We start from the raw sequence: 20,000 nt of genomic DNA, 5'->3' as shown, positions 1-20,000 counted from the left end.
TGTTATTGGTCAGATTCTGCACCTGTATAGAACAGTCTATTAATCACCGTAATGATTTGCGCTAGAAGGTAATACCTATTCACCCAATGCACTGTTGAGTCCCAAAACAGTCCACTGTTCATCGCAGCACTAGACGACAGGTTTTATGACACTACCCACCACCACCACAAAGTGTTTTATCTTGTGTACTTGCTTCGCATAATGTTTATAGAAGACTCTGGATGATTTCCACCCCGTATATGAGCGGAGCCTCTCAAAGTATGTGTTGAAAAAAATTCAACGAAGAAGCTACCTTTCTTGGATCGTGACCTGCGTGTGTGCTGTCAGGATCCGCTCTGCGAATAAAGTAGGTGAGCTACGCTCTCAGTTGTCTTAGGGATAGATTTGATCCTGAGGTTTCGCCTCGGAAGAGCTGTCCTCCCTTGAAGTCTGAAGTTCTTCGAACATAAACCTTAAGACACTCTACTGGGCAGATTCTCCAAGGACCCCACCTCTTGGTTCGCAGCTCGTTCTTCGCAAGAAAGGCAGGATCAGGGAAAAGGTTCAGTTCTCCTTTGTCTAGGAACTGAATATGGCCTTTGTTTCTGGATAAGGCCACTATTTCACTAACTCTAGCCCCTGAGGCTATTGCGAACAGAAAGATGACTTTCTGTGTTAGATCCTTTAGGCCACAATCCTCATTGTTCAGGTTTGAAGCATAGTGCAAGACTTTGTCCAACGACCATGTGATGGGCTTTGGAGGGGTTGCCGGCTTGAGTCTAGCGCATGCTTTTGGTATCTTATTGAAGATTTCACTTGTGAGATCCACCTCAAAGGCGTACAAAAGAGGTCTAGTTAGAGCCGACTTACACGCGGTTATCGTAGTGGAAGCCAGGCCTTGTTCGTGTAGGTAGATGAAGAGAGACAGAAATCTATCGATATTTCTGTTGGTTTCCTTATTTTCACAAAGGACACCCATTTCTTCCAAGATAATTCGTATTGTCTCCTAGTTGAACTTGATTTGTACTCTTCAATGAAATCAACTTTGTCCTAAGAGATCCAAAACTTTTTGTTCATTGCTAGAGCGAGAAAATCATGAGATATAGGTTGTTGGTTCTCGAGGATGAAGCGTAAACAGTCGACTTCTGAACCAGTTGGGATGAAACTGGGTTCGGCAGAGGAAACAGTTTCAGTTTCAATTCTAGAACTAGAGGGAACCAATTGCTTTTGGGCCATTTGGGGGCCACTACTGCAGCTGTCCCTCTGAAGGATCTTAGCTTTTTGAGGACTTTCAGCAGGAGATTGGTCAGTGGAAACAGGTAAATCCGATTCCATCTGTTCCAGTCAAGAGACATGGCATCTATCACTTCTGCTTGAGGGTCCATGTAAGGGGTTACGTAACGAGGTAGTTTCTTGTTGTTGCTCGTCGCTAAGAGGTCGATCTGCAGTTCCGGGACTTTTTCCGAGATGAAGGAGAATGAGTCTGCATCTAGGGACCATTCTGTCTCTATCGGCTTTCACCTGGATAGAGCGTCTGCCGTCACATTGCAGATCCCTTGAAGGTAAACTGCTGATAAGTGCCGTCCTCTCTTCCTTGCCAGGTAGAAGATGGCTAACATCACATGATTGAGGTGAGGTGATCTCGAGCCTCGTCGATTTAGACATTTTACTATCACTTCGTTGTCCAGGACCAATCTGATGTGGATTTCTCTGCGAGGGGATAGTTTCTTCAACGTAAGGAAGACTACCAATGACCTCCAAGATGTTGATGTGAAAGGTTTTGAACTGGTGCGACCAATTCCCTTGCACTTTTTTGTCGTGAAAATGGCCTCCCCATCCTTCCAGGGAGGCGTCCGTGTGTATCACCACTGATGGTTGTGGTGGTTGCAGGGGAATTGTCTGCTCTAGGCTCTTGGCTGTCGACCACGGCCTTAATAGCGTGAGCAGTAGGTTGGGGTCAACCTTCGTTGATCTCTTCAAGCGTTTGATGCGTATCTTCTCCAGACTCCTGACGCATCCTTTAGCCATGCTTTTAGCACTGGGTCTGTCACTGCTGCAAACTGGAGAGAGCCCAATACTCTTTCCTATTGGCGTCTTGAAATCCTCTTGGATCGGATTAGTCTCTTGACAGATCCCGCTATCTCTCTCCTCTTCTTAAATGGAATGGAGAGGTGGTGTGACTTTAAGTTCCATTGGATTCCTAGCCATTGGAATTTCTGAGCTGGAGAAAGGCGAGACTTCTTGTGATTGATTTTGAAGCTCAGGTGCTCCAGGAACTGGATCACTTTTCCGGCTGTTTGCAGACAAGTAGTCTTGGATGCTGCCCACATTAGCCAATCGTCTAGATATGCTACTACTTGAACTACCTCGGAGATGCTGGACAAGTGTATCTGCTAGCTTTGTGAATATCCTTGGGGCTATGTCTAGACCAAAGGGCATTGCTCTGAAACAAATTTTGTCTTCTGTAGCTTGAATCCTAGGTAAGAGGAGAGGGGGCGACTGCCTGGTAGGTGCCAGTAAGCATTTGCCAGGTCTATTGAGACTGTGTACGCCCCTTTGGGTAGAAGGGTCCTTATGTGTTGCAAGGCAAGCATCCGGAACTTGTTGTTCTCGATAAACTTGTTGAGTGGAGACAAGACTAGAATGACTCTGAGTTGGTCTGAGTCTTTCTTGGGAACACAAAACAGCCTTCCCTGGAACTTGATGGACTTCGCTTTCCTTATTACCTTCTTGTTCAAGACTTCTGAGGTATATTCTTCCAACAAGGAGGTGGAGCTTTGGAAAAATTCTGGAAAAGGGTGTGGAATTTTGTTCCATCTCCACCTGAGTCCATTCATGATTAGGCTGTGAGCCCAGGGATCGAAGGTCCACAATCCCGAAAGTGAAAAAGTCTGCCCCCTACATGGAACCCCACATTGCTTAGGGGATCCTGAGGACTTGTTTCCGTGACCGCGTCCTCCTCTGCCCGTTGGGGGGTTTCTGGAGGAACCTCTTCTTTGGCCTCTACCTTTGTAGGGCTGAAAGATGGTCGAGTGCCTCTCAAAGTCTGGTTTAAACACTGGTGACTGGGCTACCATCTGTTGAGGGACCATCTGGAAGGTGGTTTGAGGCTAGGCTACCATTTGAGGCACCGTGGCCATGGTCACGGCCGGAAGTTGTGCAGGTCTACGTGGTCTTCTTGCCTTCTTGTTCTTAGGCTGGGGACCTCCGTCTGAGAAAGACTTCCTCTTTGAAGACATGCCCCACTTCTGGAGAAGGTTCCTATTCTCCGAGGCGGCTTTGACAATGACTTCTTGGACCACTTCCTGTGGGAAAAGGTCCTTGCCCCAGATGCATGATGAAATCAGTTTTCTGGGCTCGTGTTTCACCGTTGCTGCGGCGAACATGTGCTCTCTACAGGTCCTCCTTGACCTGACAAAAGCATACAAGTCCTTCACAAGGCTACCCATGTGAGACGATGTACATGTCTGGGGCGTTATGTAGGCCTGCACATATTTCCAAACAGTTCTGATGAGACAGGGAGGCGGCAAGTCTTTCTTTCATCTCCTGTTCCCTTCTCAAGAGATGATCTGGCAACTTTGGAAGGTTCTCGGTGAACTGTTGGCCTGCTAACTCCGGATCCAACTTAGATGTACTTCTTTCCACTTCTCCTCGCAGGTAGGCATAGCTAGAGATAATGGCTTACATTCCTTTAGGATTGGGCAGGGTTTGCCCTCTTCGACTCCTTTGCTGACACAGTCAAGGGCTTTCTCCGAGAAGGGGAAGGCTCTGAAGGAAGGAGCAATAAAGGTTGGATGCCTCTTGCTCAAGGCTGAGACTTTGGAGTTGGTGTATCCGCCTCCTTTCAGGGTCTTGGTAAGGTTGGCCTGAGCCTTGTCATGTTCGAAGACAATGACTTCCTTTGGTACTGTTTCCTCACGGGATGCAGGTTCATCCCGCAGTCTCACGTAACAGTCTGGGTAGGTTGAAAAGCTGGGCCAGAACTCAAGATCTTCAAGTGGCTTGGCCCCCAACTTCTCAGAGATGAATAGCTTCCCATCCACCATGAGCATGTGCTCCGTATACCTCCAGGGGTTGGTGTATGAGCAGTGAGGGAGGTCTGATACTTTAAGGGGTCTAGTAGAGCCCCTGAAACTTCCGGGGCGGTTCCCTTCTTGTGCCTCTCTCTTCGTCTGTTGGATGGCCAGTTTCATCTCCTCCTGTTCCTTCCGGAACACTTCCAACATCTGCTGGATCAACGATAGGAGCACTTCGCTCTCATCAACCTGTGTAGTCAGTTGGGGAGTTGGGGCTGAAGAGGTTGACGGCATAGGTTGATATGCCGTCATGGTGAACTGGGGGTTCTCAGTTACCGTCAAAACGGATCCTTCTTCCTATATTGGTGGTTGAACCATGTTTTCTTCAGGGCCTTCTTGCAGTAGGTCCTGTTCAGTGTCGGTAGATACTTCCAACATCCGTTCCTGATGGATGTCCATGCCTTCGAGTGCCTTGTGGATGTCCACGTCGATCTTCAGTTGGATGAAGGGAGACTGGACCTGTTCCTGGGGCACTACCGCACTAGGTTGAGCCTTATGGAATAGAAGGCACCTGAGAGATTCATTGGGCAGGTAAGGTCCCGGAGAGTTCTTTTGGAACCCTCTTACCCACCTAAGAAGGGTTATCCTTGCTGTATCCCTAGCCTCTGTGGAGGCAGGGATGGCTTCTCCAAAGTCGTTGGTCAGCAAGGTCGAGCAGTTAAAGCAACCCTTCGGGTCCCAATAGCTCAAGGATCCAGATTCGATGCAGCAGGGGGCATGAGACCTTTACGCTGTATGCCCATAAAAGTCCTTGCTCTTGTGGTTGCAGAACACAACTGCACACGTCACCATTGGCTCCTCCTGTAAAGGAAAGGGATTTGATGAGTATTCAGCTGTTTATATCATTGATATAAATGCATACATTTAATAGTAATACTTACTATTGTAATTAATAGCTTAGGATAGTAAGCTAGAAAGGAAATAGGAAAGACACATATCTGTGTTTCCTCTCCCAGGCAATCGCTGAGACCTCCATCAATATTAATATTTAGATTCCCTATAAGGGAGAATACAGGGTGGAACAACTCACGTACCTAGAGACGGAGTTAGTAAATATTTATACTAACTTCTCCACCTGTAGTATATTAATATTGATCGGTGTTTTATATGGGTCCCGATGATCAAAGGATTCATCTGGGTGTTGAGGGATTACTCAACCTCAACATGGTATGCGGTCCCAACAATAGACTGTGATAGGATACACAGAGTATGTTAGGAATTATTTGTACTACTGTATTGTTGTATACTGTAGTTTTACCGGTACACTACCGGGGTTAGGTTAGTACCTGGCGGCACTAACTGATAGAGAGAGAGAAAGAATGGAAAGGAGGGTTTCCTATTATTATGGTTTAGCACAATAACTGGAAGTGTAGGAGGACTATCCTGCCGCCTACTGTCTCCTTGCCAGAATGAGAGTTCTAATGGAAGGGGAGAAATCCATCTGATTCTAGCTTCCATCCATCCATCCACAAAAGTCTGCCGCCGGCTATACTGCCAGCTGCAGGTTTGTGGATGGCAGGCCAAGAGAGGACTGAAGAATTCTCAATAGTATGTTGGGTTTCCCACCGGCAGCCATCAGGGCCGGCTCAGTCTTTCCCCCCAGGGCATTCACTTCCGGTGAAGGAAGGACATAAGGGGGAAGGTGACCGAGGCGGCTACCTAACCGCCGCCGGTAGGGTCCCAGCAGGCAACGCAGTTAACCCGGCAAGCCAGGATGAATGTCTGAGTACCGGTGAAAGAATGTTGTGACAGCTAGCCGACACTAAAGGACAGAGGGGTGAGGGGGAAGGGTCTTATAGTTCACAGGGGAGAAAGGTGGCGGCAGTTATGCCTCCTACCTTCGACTGTGAACTAAGGAAGCATGGCTTCCTATGCCGATGACGTCGTGGGCGGCAGAGGAACAAAGATTCCCCTGTCGGCGACATTGTCGGCTGCAAGACAGGGCACCCTGAATTACCATCTAACTTCAAAGCTGGAGTACTCAGCGGCAAAGAAGAAAGACGGTGTTATTACTAACTAGGTCAAGCGGGAGTTCTACTCGACGGCGATGACGAAAGATTAAGGTTGCCGCCTGTAATGGTGGCGGCTCAGGGAGGGAGGAAGGGTTTAGCCTCTTTTCTCTAAAAGAGAATATATATCGAATCTTATCCATAAATTCTAGGGGATGTATGTCCCCATCTGAATTAATAAGGAATGATAGGGTGAGGTTGAACATGGGGAATTACTTTACTAACATATATATACAGGCTAGGCTAGCCTAACTCCGGTGGGGACCGCGGCCATGGTTGGTACCGCCGGGGCCCCGCCGTATACGAAAAGTAAAGTCACATTTAGGAAGAGGAATAAAATAATGTTGTATGCACGATCTTCACTAGTATAATTTGCCTAACTAGCTAAACCTATAGCTAAATACCGGGAATGTCGCTCTACTGAGTATATAAAATGCAATAATAATGTGCGACAGCGGTCGTAAAATGGCTGCCTCCGGTTCGTGGCTACTCTCAACCAAACACACTTAAATTATACGAATTTAACTGTGAGAAGGGAGCCTAAAATTATACACAGGAAAGAATAAATACTCGACTTTCCAGAGGATGAAGATGCTGGAGATTGCATGATTAATATTCCTGTAATCCGTAACGAACACCGGGAAAAGGTTGGGAGCGCACTTAGCTTAAATGCTACAGAGAAAGGAATGGCGGCTGGTAGTAGTGCAGATAGGAGGTCAACTGGGTACCTAGGTAACGGCTCCCCTTTTGTTTGCCACTCTTCCCCCTCAAAGAGTTAAATCGGGGTGAAGATTGCTATGTGTCGTATCTAAAAATACGTCCCCTGATATTATGTGATATCCTTAAATTCATATTATGGATACTCGCGCCAGGAGTTAGAATTCTGGAGACCTTCGGTTAATTCTAAGGGAGTATCACTGTAGCAAATATCCCTTAGAAAGCTACCTAAAGGAACCTTCCATCAGGCCAACATGGCCGAGCCCAAAAAGTGAAAGTTAAGTGATGCACTTAATGATAGTGAATACTGTTCAAGAAAGAAAATTCCAAAAATTCCCAAAATGCTCATATAGGAATATTCTCCTTTTAAGCAATAGCCCCTCCTCGTCTTCCTCCTCTTCTCTTGTTTCTCATACGCCAGCAACGACTCTCTTTAAAGGTAAAATGCGAGTTAATTTGTCAATACTTTCCAATTTTAATTGGGAATTATTAATTTGTATTCATATCTTATGTAAAGGGTTATAATTTGCTTTTTATATAATATCAAAAACCTTTATAAATTAGTAAATATGTGCATCTAAGGATGTGTGAAATGTACTGAATGACTTTCCTTTATTTCTTATGGAAAAAATGGTTTTTGTTTATGAGTATTTTGTGCTAAGAGCTTGCTTCTGGAACGGGATTAAACTCGTATACCAAGTTACTACTATATATATACATATATGTATATATATATATATATATATATATATATATATATATATATATATATATATATCTATTCATTTATATATATACCTGTATATAAATAAATATTCATGTATATATATATATACATATATATATATATATATATATATATATATATATATATATACATATATATGTATATACAAACATATATATGTATATATACATATATATACAAATATATATATACCTGTATATAAATACATATTTATGTATATAAATGTATTGATATATATAAATATGTATATATATATATATATATATATATATATATATATATATATATATATATATATATACATATATACATAATATATATATATATATATATACATATATATATATATATATATATATATATATATATATATATATATATGAACACATACGTGTATATACTGTATATACATATATATACATATACATATTTATATTTTTATGTATACCTGTATATAAATAAATATTTATGCATATATATGTATCAATATATATATATATATATATATATATATATATATATATATATATATACATATATATACATACATATATATATACACACATAAAAATATATATATATACACATACGAATATATATATATATATATATATATATATATATATATATATATATATATATATATATATATATGTGTGTGTGTATCTGTGTGTATATATACATATATATACGTACATATATGTGTATATATATGCATATATATGTACATATATATATATATATATATATATATATATATATATATATATATATATATATATATATATATATATATATATCAACTTACTGTTGTATGCAAGTATACTGAATAATATATATTTTACCCCACTGGCTATATATCCAAAACTTTGAGCAAAGCTGAGTCTGAAGGACACACAAGAACATAACTGTGGTCCAAGATGATCAAGTAACCTCACCCCAAATGCACATGCTAAAAACCAGCTGTGTGAAACCTTGCCCCACATAGAAATGCTGGAAGAAAACATTTATGAATCAAGAGTCATGCACTCAGATACATGCGTGGGACCCAAGTACGTACCCAAAACTACTAACTGCATCTGAAGAGTCTTTTGACTGAGTGGTGATGTTCCGTCTTTCCAGATGGTGGCCGTGAGGGAGTGAGTTCCAGCTTCCAGCACTGAGGGTCTCTTGAGTTTCAAAGTCAGCGTCCCTAACGTGTAGTTACAGTCTACGTTGTGTTTGTCCTCTCTTTTGGACTCACATGTGAAGTTCAGTGTTTTCCCTGGAAAGAGCTACTTTTTTTAATCCATTCATTAATTACTAACCTGCTGTTTGTTGATAGTTTATAGATTGCTAAAATATTAGCAAGGATTTAGTTCAAAAGCATAACAAAAACAATGGCAGAATGAGAACTGCAAAGTTTTATCCATACTAAAACAAAATGTTCAAGATAAAATGATACATATAGAGGTATATAAGTTTAAAGTTAAAGTAACAAATATATACAAAAAGATTAAAACACAAAAGAAGGATGTCATAGGGATTAGAGATTATCACATCTTTGTCATGATGACTTCCTGTGCTTTGTCTCCAGGCGAGTTGTTATGTTTGCAAAGGTCATGACTACTGACGACATTTATATCTCATATCTTTATTTTTCAAAGAACAGGAAACCTACTGACTGGTGTTAGATTAAGTTGGACTTACATCAGCGCTGAATCTTGCTACAAGGAAAAAATTCTAAGAACCCAGCTCATGAGAAAATGGATAGGAGTAGTTGGCTAGTGGAGGTTACTTTATACTTATATTGAACACGCTGACACAAGTCTCTTTTCATAGTTTATATATGAAAGGTCTATTTTAGTGTTGTTACTGTTTTTAAAGTGTTTTATTCTAATTTTTCATGACTACTCTAGCATTTTATTTATTTTCTTTCCTCACTGAGCTATTTTTTTTCCTGTTGAAGCACTTGGGCTTATAGCATCCTGCTTTTCCAACAAGGGTTGTAGCACAACTACTACTTCTACTACTACTACTACTACTACTACTACTACTACTAATAATAATAATAATAATAATAATAATGATAACGATAATAATTAATACTAATAATAAAATTCAATCTATCTATCATGGCACTTCTCCCTATTTTGGAAAGCAGCCGACATAAAAAAAACAAAAAAACAAACAAATGGTCTTTTTTTTTTCTCATCGTTCCTCTTTGCCTGACAAGTATGGTCAGTACTGCTAGGATGACACAGCTCACCCTACCCTATTTTCCTCCACAAATGAAGCTTCATATGCTAACCCCCTACTGCAGCTACCTCAGCGGTCACCAACATGACCCGAGGTAGCAGCAGGGCTTATCGGAACTGCATCACAATTGCTTGTCATTCAGTTCTATTCCTAGCACACTCTTTTGTCTCTCTCACATCTATCCTCCTGTCACCTAGGGCTTTCTTCACTCCATCCATCCACCCAAACCTTGTCTTTCTCTTGCACTTCTCCCATCAACTCTTGCTATCATCACCTTCTTCAGAAGACAATAATTTTCCATCCTCTATATAGCCAAACCATTTCAACACATTCATATCCACTCTAGCTTCTAATTCTTTTCTCACAACCATTCTTGCCCTCGCTACTTTGTTCCTAACACTATCCAATTGAGATATACCAACCATACTCCTCGGATACTTTATCTCAAACGCATTCAATTTCTGTCTCTCCGTCACTTCCATCTGCCAAAACTACGATCATAAATCACAATTGGTACAATCACTTTCTCATACAGAATTCTCTTTACGCTCATCTCTTGCCTTCTATTTTTACCACTCCCTTTACTGCCCTCAACACTTGACATCCTTCATTCACTCTTTGATGTACCTCTTGCTTCCATCGATTTACTTCCCCATTTTATCTCTGTATATCTTTTATAGTTCTCTAAACTCTTACTCTGCAGCCATTCTTCAAATGACCTCATTTTCTATTCCACCTTCATCTTCTCTCCTTCATTCCGTCATTCACTACCCTTCCTCATGTTGCCTCCAATTATCCTCTTACCACATGCATTCATTGCATGGCCAGTAAAATTTTCTTTTACTAACTTCCACCCATCTAGATTTTAGTTTCTCTCACTTTTACCATGTCATAGCATATTATGCCCTTTCCGACCTTTCCTGATATTCACTTTTTATCTGTGTTTTTACCAACTCTTCACCTTTACTACCTCCCTTTTACATCCCCCCCTTATTCTATTTCCCCACTCAATACAACTAATTTTGCTTCAACAAAAAGATGATCAGATATACCGTTACCCATACCCCTAAATACGTGCACATCTTTCAATCTTCCAAACATCCTTCTTCTTAACAACACATAATCCATCAATGCCCTTTCTATCACTCTTCCATTTGCTATTCTTACCCATTTATACTTATCAATATTGGTCTTCTTAAAAAAACAAACTACTTATAACCAGCTCTTGCTCAACACATACTTAACAGTATCTCACCACTCTTATTTTCACCTGGTATGCCATACTTCCCAATGACACTTACCTCTCCAGAACCCACTCTGGCATTTAAGTCACCCAACACAACTACATTATTTTTTCTACTTGGTCCTTCTACACACCTATTTGATAATAATAAGTCAGTGAAATAGGTCAGAGATTATGTATTTACTATTTCAACAGAGGGGGTCATCCTTAGAGATTATCTTTTTGGGTTGGTTTGTCAGTTTGCTTTTCTGTTAGGAATTTTGTACACATATTTTACCAAAGGTAGGTGATGAGATTGACATGTGATTAGAGTTTGGATTGAAGTTATGAATGTTATACCTATAGCCAGGAATCAGAATTGGGTAAAGATCTGCTAGCTCTGGACACGGAGATTCTTTTGGATCTGGGGCTGGGATAGAGATGGATTGCTTTGTCATTTTAGAAAGCTCTAGCTTATGACTGACGTCCAAAACATATCATGAATTCTAAGGATGGATCTCTATTGAATTTTTGGTGGAGGGCTATGGGCCAGCAAAGAGTTGGATGGACGTTGAAATTAATCCAGATTTTATAAATCAGGTAATGTGCTTTCTTCCTCACTGTAACCTTTCTCTATTTCAAAATTTTCATTTGAATTAATATTCAATCAAGTTCTTATCTCTCTTTAGTTTGAAAATAATGTATAAGAATGATTGTCATGATAAAATTAAGCACTTTAAAGTACATCATAGCCTTTAAACGTTTAAGTATTCTGTCCCCCAGACAATGGGGATGATACTGGCAAAGACTACCTTTATTTCATACCATTATTCATAACAATATAGATAAAACTATACCTTCATGTTCCCAACAAAATGTGACATCCTTGGGATATGCAAGGAAGTCTAAGTGCCATTCCATATCCTCTGTGTCGTCACCCACATCATGGATTTCCTGCGTAGAGTTATCTGAAGCCAGCTCTAGGATACTGGAGTTCTCTCCTGATTTGTTTTGATCAGACAAGGAATAAGTGTAATGAACTGTGGAAATCACATCTGGCATTTTTGCAGTTATAAGAACATTTGTCTCTTAAATTAGTTAGGCACTATTAGGTTTTGTTCATCTTCTCATACACAATGTTCATTGATGAATTGGTACTTTTTCTTGGCGAATATTCTCTGCATGAAGTAAGCTTATAAAAGTCAAGTTATGCTTGAATTAAAACATAGTTTAAAAAAAGTAGATAAAAAATCTTTTGATTATGTATCAAATACGAAGGATATAAAGTGATGCATTTTTAAATTGCTAACAGCAATGAATTGGTTGATCTTAACATTCCTTTATAGCCATTTCCAGAAAATAGTGGTCGTCAAACATATTCCCAGATTTTCCCATATTCAAAGACACGGAAGTAAAATCTTCAATTCTAAGTATGGCGTAAAGTCACCTGTATTAAATTAATCTAGTCACTATTAATTAATAGCAACACGATACATATGCTATAAATCATGTGGAACATATGCATCTTGAAAATAGGATTTCATTATGGACAAGAAGTTCAAAGGTTTTGAAATTTAATGCTTCCAGGAAGTTTTCTATTCCAATATAAAGTCATCTAACACCTAAGCTGGGTTACATTTCTAGACTGACTATAGTTGAGTTATCATAACTGAAATACCAATTTCTACTACAGTAATACTTCGGTTTACAAGTAACTCAGATTACGAGCACATCAGTATACGAGCATAAAAAGTTAAATCGGTATACGAACATTGTATCGGTCTGCTAACAAATATTTCCCTCCACATGTGCATTTTTGGGACAAGTAATAATGAGGCTAGCACAAAATCAGTCGTGGGGCTTATATGCCACACACACACTGTTCAGACTGTATTCATATGATTTTACCTCATTTCTATGCCATTTTAAAAACAATGCAAATGCAGTCATCTTGAGATTAGTTCCTTGGCAGAATTCAATGTTGAGAGTGAAAAGAAAAAGATTAGCAAATGTTCATAATGTTTAATTCAAGTGATTCAATTAGTGATAGTGAAAGTTGATCAAGAGAGAGAACTCGATATTTTACCAGTAACCCCCTCCTTGTCCTCCTCTCTTGTCTCCTCAAAGGTGAAGTGCGAGTTAATTTATCAATATATTTCTATTCTTTATTGGGAATTATCAATTTGTAATCATTTCTGAATTTAGGGGTTATAATCATTTCTTTAAATAACATTACAAACCTTTAAAAATGAATGTGGATGCGTGGATACATCGAATTAATTTCCTTTATTCCTGATGGGATAAACTATTTTGGTTTATGAGCATTTTGGATTGCAAACTCGCTCCTAGAACGGATTAAACTCGTAAACCGAGGTACTGCTGTATATGAATGCAAACACAGAGTCTAATTAATCAATACATTACTCATCTAATCTATTAGGTAACCAGATGTGTCTCTCAAACTGGCTAAATAAAATAAAGGAATCAATCACTACCGAGAAATCAGCATAAGCTGTAGCCACTTACCTAACGCCTCCAGGGTTACATTGGACGACAATGACTCCTTGTCATCTATGGAAAACTTGCACGAATACTTTCCTTCTTGATCAACCGTTATATTGTATCCAGAGAAATTCTGCAATTGAGATTAAGCAGTTTTTAGATGACCCCAGCAAAGATTGCCATTCATTATGGGAACAGAGATGCCAGGTTAGTGATTCTTTAATTTCAGTATCTCATCTGCCTCAGAGAGTATTTCTAGAAGCTTTCAATTAGCAAGGATCCTTGTGGGATCTTTCCAAAATATGCCAGAAATTGAAGTAGACTTTCAAATCGTTTCAAGAAATCTGAGAAAATCATTATCTTTCTATGAGGCTTGGGCTGTAATCTGTAATTATTTCGATATTAAGTATAAAATTGATACATCAGAAACTTCCCCACAATCATGGAAAACAAAGTCGAGTCTTTCTACGTCAATGCAAATCAGATCAATTCCTAATATTTCTGTGCATTCATTTCAATAAAGTCTGAGAGAGAGAGAGAGAGAGAGAGAGAGAGAGAGAGAGAGAGAGAGAGAGAGAGAGAGAGAGAGAGAGATTACTTATGTCATTCTGCACTTGGATTTACAGGATATGAGTGATATCACCCAGCGCTGGGCCTTAGGAGGTCATTTAGTGTGAGGTTCAACTGGGAAAAAAACCATCAGTTTCACTATGAAGTAGAAGTTAAAGATAAGCCAGAAAGAAAGATGGAAGAAATGAAGTAGGAACGGATATCGAGCAGAAGACTAAAAAAGGGAGGCAACTAAGCACTTACTTTGCCCTCTGGAAGATGCCATACTGCGTTTTTCAGAAGGTGCAAGTTGGAGGCTATGCAGCTCAGAATGACTTGGTTCCCTGTCTCGAAGTAATACTTGTCTTGAACGTCCCAGGCCTTCTGCAAGTACTGGTTGACTACTATCTCAGGTTCTGCTCGAGGGAGAGATATATTCTGTCAATGGTCTATTAACATGACGTTTTATGGGGATTTACGATTGACTGATTTATGGAATTTGGGTCATATGGCCCTGCGCAAGGGCAGGGGGTCTATCAAAAGGAAAATTGTTAATAAGGGAAAACACTTTGGTTGTACTATGAAGTAAAAGTTAAGAGAGGTTAAACAGTGGGAAAGAAGGAAGGATGCAAGAACTGAGGTACAGTTGGACACAGGAATTCCCGGTACACCTCGCTCTCAGGAAGTGCATTCAACCACACCCTTACTGCGGAGAGAGTTCATGTGTTTAGCCCAGATTCCACCTCTGTCGTCTCTGCGTACACTATCTGTTTGATACTCGTCGCAAAGTAAGGGTGTTACAAGATGCACTTCTTAGGAGTGAGGTGTGCTACGGACTCCTGTGTCCATCTGTACATGAATGCTGAAAAGTGAGTGCAGCTAAAGGCACTTTAGCAACGTCTATTGTGTAATGCATAGCCATAGCTTTTAGAGAATAGTAGGAAATATGATGAAGTAAATGTACCAAAGGCCTCAATGTGATAATAACTGAATTAGAAGAGCAGGTAAGGTCATTAGAATCTGCCTAGCTCACAGAGTTGCACGCGGTCCATGAGCAGAAATGATTTAGCCAAAGAAAAATGACAAATGGGTAAGTATAATCATAGTTATTCTCAGATCTTCTTAAGAACGAGATATGTTTACTTCATGAAATAAACAAATAATAATTAAAATATTAATTTGATGAGGAAAACTTATCGACAAAGATAATAAAGATTAATTTCATCAATGCGGTTGAAAATATTTAGCTCCACATACGATATGCGTAATGCTAAAGTTTTAGTCATTTCATAAAATGACTGATATCACAGTTAGGCCTATATGTCCAATCCATATATATATATATATATATATATATATATATATATATATATATATACACACACACACACACATATATATATATATATATATATATATATATATATATATATATATACAAATACACTGGATTGGACTGGATTGGTAACAATATGACCTAGAGCATGCTGATGACGCTTGTCCTTATTAGCATAACACCATGGGATTTGCTAACCTTGCTTGACAGAATGCATGAAATATCACATGAAGTTGGGCTGAAGATAAGCAGAAGAAAGAAAGAGATGATGAGAACGGAATATGCAATGGGAGATGAAATATCATTGGAAGGAGAAAGGATCAATGAGGTGAAATCATTTAAATATCTAGGAATTATAATCTCTAATACAGGATCTTTAGAATTTGAGTTTAATGAAAGATTGAAAAAAGCAAATCAGATAATGGCTAGGTTAAGTAAAATATTTAAATCAAATCGCCTGAAGTTACATTTAAAAATCAGGTTAAATATCAGTTTAGTGAGATCGGTGTTACTCTATGGACAAGAGTCGTGGTATGACAATGAAACAATATCCAACAGATTTTGTAGATTTGAGAACAAAGCCCTCCAAAGAATATTGTGGTTAAATGGCAGGATAGGATTAAAAATGAAACTATAAGAGAGATCACTCGAGTGCCATATGTGGATGTCATGGTGAGGGGTAAATGGAGATGGTTTGGGCAAGCTCTTTGCATTCACAAAGAGATAATTTCATCAAATGTTCAGCTGGGCTCCACAAGGCACTAGAGGAGTTGGAAGACCCAGACCTACATGACCGAGGACTATGAAGCATGAAGTAGGAGATGATGAATGGAGAAGTATTGATTTTAAAATCTCAAGATAGAGACAACTGACGAAACCTGACTTAGGCCCTTTGCGTTAATAGGAGTAGGAGAATGTGATATATATATATATATATATATATATATATATATATATATATGTATATATATATATATATATATATATATATATATATATATATATATATATATATATATATATATACAGTAGCCTACATGAGTGTGATGACACATACACACATATAGCCTATACACACACACACACACACATATATATATATATATATATATATATATATATATATATATATATATATATATATATATTACCCCTTACCGTATTTGGAAATTGCCATTACACTCGCAAATCAAGGGTGTAGGCCCACATGGTGGTCTACTGACTTAAATGAAGTTTCGAATTTGATACTCAAAGATGAAATATAGAATTCAGTTTTAAGAGAAAATGTATCTATAGTACGAACTGGTTAGGCTGAGGTGAGACTTGACTAGACCTAGTCATTTAATCTTTATTTCCCCTATTTGTTTCCAGCTTGGCTTCACATGCACATTATAATATTTTTCCCATATAATGCTTTTTCTGATAAAGATTGAAGTTGTTTGCTTCACGCCTTTTCAATTGACTCCTGCCGAGTATTTTTTGTGATGGAAGATAGCGATCTTTAGGCCTAACAAAATGAGCCAAGAGCTTCTTCGTCAGTGGGTCTGTACAACATCTTTGGTTCATTCAATACAGAGGAGAGGTCTCGGTGGGGTATTGCCCTTATATGCATAAATTGCGATGCGGTTGCTATAGGTCCAATTCCCCCAACATTAGGTGCTATTAACGATCTCATATGCTAAAAGAGGTGACCCACAAAGGAAATGACAAAACCCAAAGCGGCTTTAGTTCCGCTTGACCTGAGGACGCCAAGTATTCAGAATGTGTTAAAGATACAGTAATGTAGCTTAGGCCTATACACAAACCTTGTTCTTCCAATAGAAGATAGACGACACAGTCGAGGAATTCAATCATAATTGGACGATCCCATAAAGTGAATTCGAGCGGCACAAGTTCCTGATTGTTTTGACTGTACAGTTGGAAGGACGACTCATTGTGTTTGGTCAGAAAGACCACCCCATAATAAATTTCCACTTTGGAGAAGTTATTGTAGCCATCAATGACAATTTCCTTTGAAACTCTAAGTTTCTTGTAATTATGAGGATAGTCGAGTTCGAATACACCGCGGGAACCATCCCACTTTCGAGTTGTTGGAGCGATGACATCTGATTTTTCGACTGCCTCGGTTAAGTTAATCTTTCCCAATAGCTCTTGTGCTTGATCGCACTTTGGGAGAGAAGCAATACACGTTGGCCATGCAGACGCAGCCAACAAGGAAAGTGCTATAAAGAGGAGTGGGGTGTTTCCAGTCTTTATGATACAAAATGTGCACCGCAAGAAGATAAAGAAGAAATCTTTAGTTGATGACTTTTCATAAGCCATATTGAATATCACAACACACTTTGTTCGTCTGATAACACTGATCCATAACGAGTGACTGACGTTCTCATATCACGAAATCTCGAATACGACATCGTTTCAAGTTAATGTCACTGTTGCCACAGGATGTGGCATCGTTTGTGTGTATGTGTGTTTGTGTGCGTAGAGAGAGAGAGAGAGAGAGAGAGAGAGAGAGAGAGAGAGAGAGAGAGAGAGAGAGGCTCGTTTTCAAAACGTTGAGAAACTTGGTAACAATTCAAATTTTGATTGAAAGGACGTAGCTTTTCAGAAAAAAAAATGATTAGGCTCAATCCTACACATGAAACAACACAGGTTTATATATATATATATATATATATATATATATATATATATATATATATATATATATATATATATATATTCACACGAGGTCCTTTACGTCAATGGGGCAACAGGAATGGGGAACCTGCGGCCTTAAGGCCGCATATGGCCTTCTGGACCATCAAGCGCTGCCTTTTACGGCCTTTGATATATGTACAGTATGTGTACATGTAGTATATTTCTGCTTTGACACTGAATATTGTGTGTTTGAAATCATTCTACTGTATGTACCCACATACAAATATGTACACACAGACAATAGGAAAGTTATGTTCAGTGATGTACCTCCCAGAGAATGGAAGCAATTTTTCTTTGAATTCAATGAATCCTAATTTAATACAACTAGCAGTGTTTCCTGGTCAGCTGCAACAGCTGTTGTAGCTGACAAGGAAATCTGCTAGTTGCAGTGAGTGAGTGATTTAACGTATGATGGACGAGAGAATTCTTGTTTTGTCCATCTCATTGTGATCTATGTTTTGATTGTATAAAAAACAGCTTCCCTTGGGTAACTTTAACGCAAGGACAAGAGGAACAGACATTTTAACAACTTCAATAAGCAATGTCACAAAGGAGGACTAAATTTCACTTCCTTATTATAATAGGTTATGTACTGATGGTGTTCCAGCTATGATGGCTAAAAACTAGGGATTTATTGAACATCTTAAGAAAGCAAATAATTGATTTTTTCAATGAAAACAGCTAAGTGTGTTTAAACAGATACCATTTTTTACTGGGATGTTGCATTTTTATGAGATGTGATTGTTTAAAAAGTACCTACTTGCCAATATAAAATATTTGAAAAGGTTATATTGTTGATATTTATAAGCTATCTTTTCCAAGAGATTAATATTATTTTATTTATCACTTCAATACAAAGAACCTACTTGCTTCACTAAAGTAATTTTTAAATGACATGCTTTCAATATTATTCATTTACTTACGGTAGTTTGAAAACTACCCAAACTAGAATGAAATATTTTGGAATTTAGTTTTCAATATAATTCATTTACTGATTACTTGTATAAAAAGTACTTAATTCAAATATTTGAAATTGTAATGCTTTAAATTTCTATAAACCTGTCATTCTTTCTTTAGATTACTAATAAATTGCTTGGAGGATAAAATAACCAACAAAAATTCTTTGCGACCTTAAGGAGCATTGAGGAATTGCAAGATGGCCTTTATCCAAAAAAGGGTTCCCACCCCTAGTTGGGGGATATATATATATATATATATATATATATATATATATATATATATATATATATATATGTGTGTGTGTGTGTGTGTGTGTGTGTGTGTGTATACACATCATCATTATCATCATCATCATCATCATCAGCCATTACTAGTCCAATACAGAACAAAAGTCTCAGATTTATCCTTCAACTGGCGTCTGTTAATGGTCTGTCTATGCCAGTCTACAGTCCACTCCCGCAAACTTTCTTACTTCGTCAGTCCATCGTCATCTCTTCCTTACCGTACTTCCTTTGCAATCTCTAGAGACCCGTTCTGTTATTCTCAACGTCCATTTATTATCTGTCATCCTCAATATATTTCCTGCCCATGTCCATTTCTTTTTCTTACATGTTGTGTGTGTGTGTGTAGTGTGTACACACACACATCACACACACACACACACACACACATATATATATATATATATATATATATATATATATATATATATATATATATATATATATATATATATATATAGGCCAGGCTCTAAGTCGTTTAGAACCCTAGACATTAGTGGAATTAAAAAACAAAAACAAAAAATAAATAAAAAGAGAGAGAGAAAAAATGCAGGATATACACATTTAATTTCTATTTTACACGTAACACTGCAAAACATCCTTTAGAAAAAAATAAGATCTATTTAAATAATAATAGTATAATAAGCAACATCTGCATATGATCTGAAAAATGCAAAACCCTA

General features: G+C 38.4%; 1 protein-coding gene across 2 annotated transcripts in view; it reads right to left on the bottom strand.

Moving 5' to 3' along the window:
- Positions 1-17,812, bottom strand: part of LOC137653578 (vascular endothelial growth factor receptor 1-like) — a 51,703-nt gene extending 33,891 nt beyond the window's left edge. The window contains exons 1-5 of one of the 2 annotated variants that reach the window (XM_068387099.1): positions 17,182-17,811; positions 14,305-14,456; positions 13,516-13,624; positions 11,847-11,990; positions 8,590-8,793 (exon numbers count right to left, since the gene is read on the bottom strand). In XM_068387099.1, coding sequence (XP_068243200.1) covers positions 8,590-8,793; positions 11,847-11,990; positions 13,516-13,624; positions 14,305-14,456; positions 17,182-17,698 — 1,126 coding nt within the window. In that variant the 5' untranslated portion in view covers positions 17,699-17,811. Of the gene's footprint in view, positions 1-8,589; positions 8,794-11,846; positions 11,991-13,515; positions 13,625-14,304; positions 14,457-17,181 lie in introns of both variants that reach the window. The other variant, XM_068387100.1, reaches the window with a different exon arrangement.
- Between the last annotated feature and the right edge of the window lie 2,188 nt (positions 17,813-20,000).

Source organism: Palaemon carinicauda, chromosome 14 (genome assembly GCF_036898095.1).
Source record: "Palaemon carinicauda isolate YSFRI2023 chromosome 14, ASM3689809v2, whole genome shotgun sequence".
Lineage (NCBI taxonomy): Eukaryota > Metazoa > Arthropoda > Malacostraca > Decapoda > Palaemonidae > Palaemon > Palaemon carinicauda.
The sequence above is the reverse complement of the archived record's forward strand: the minus strand, read 5'-3'. Positions and strand labels throughout refer to the sequence as shown.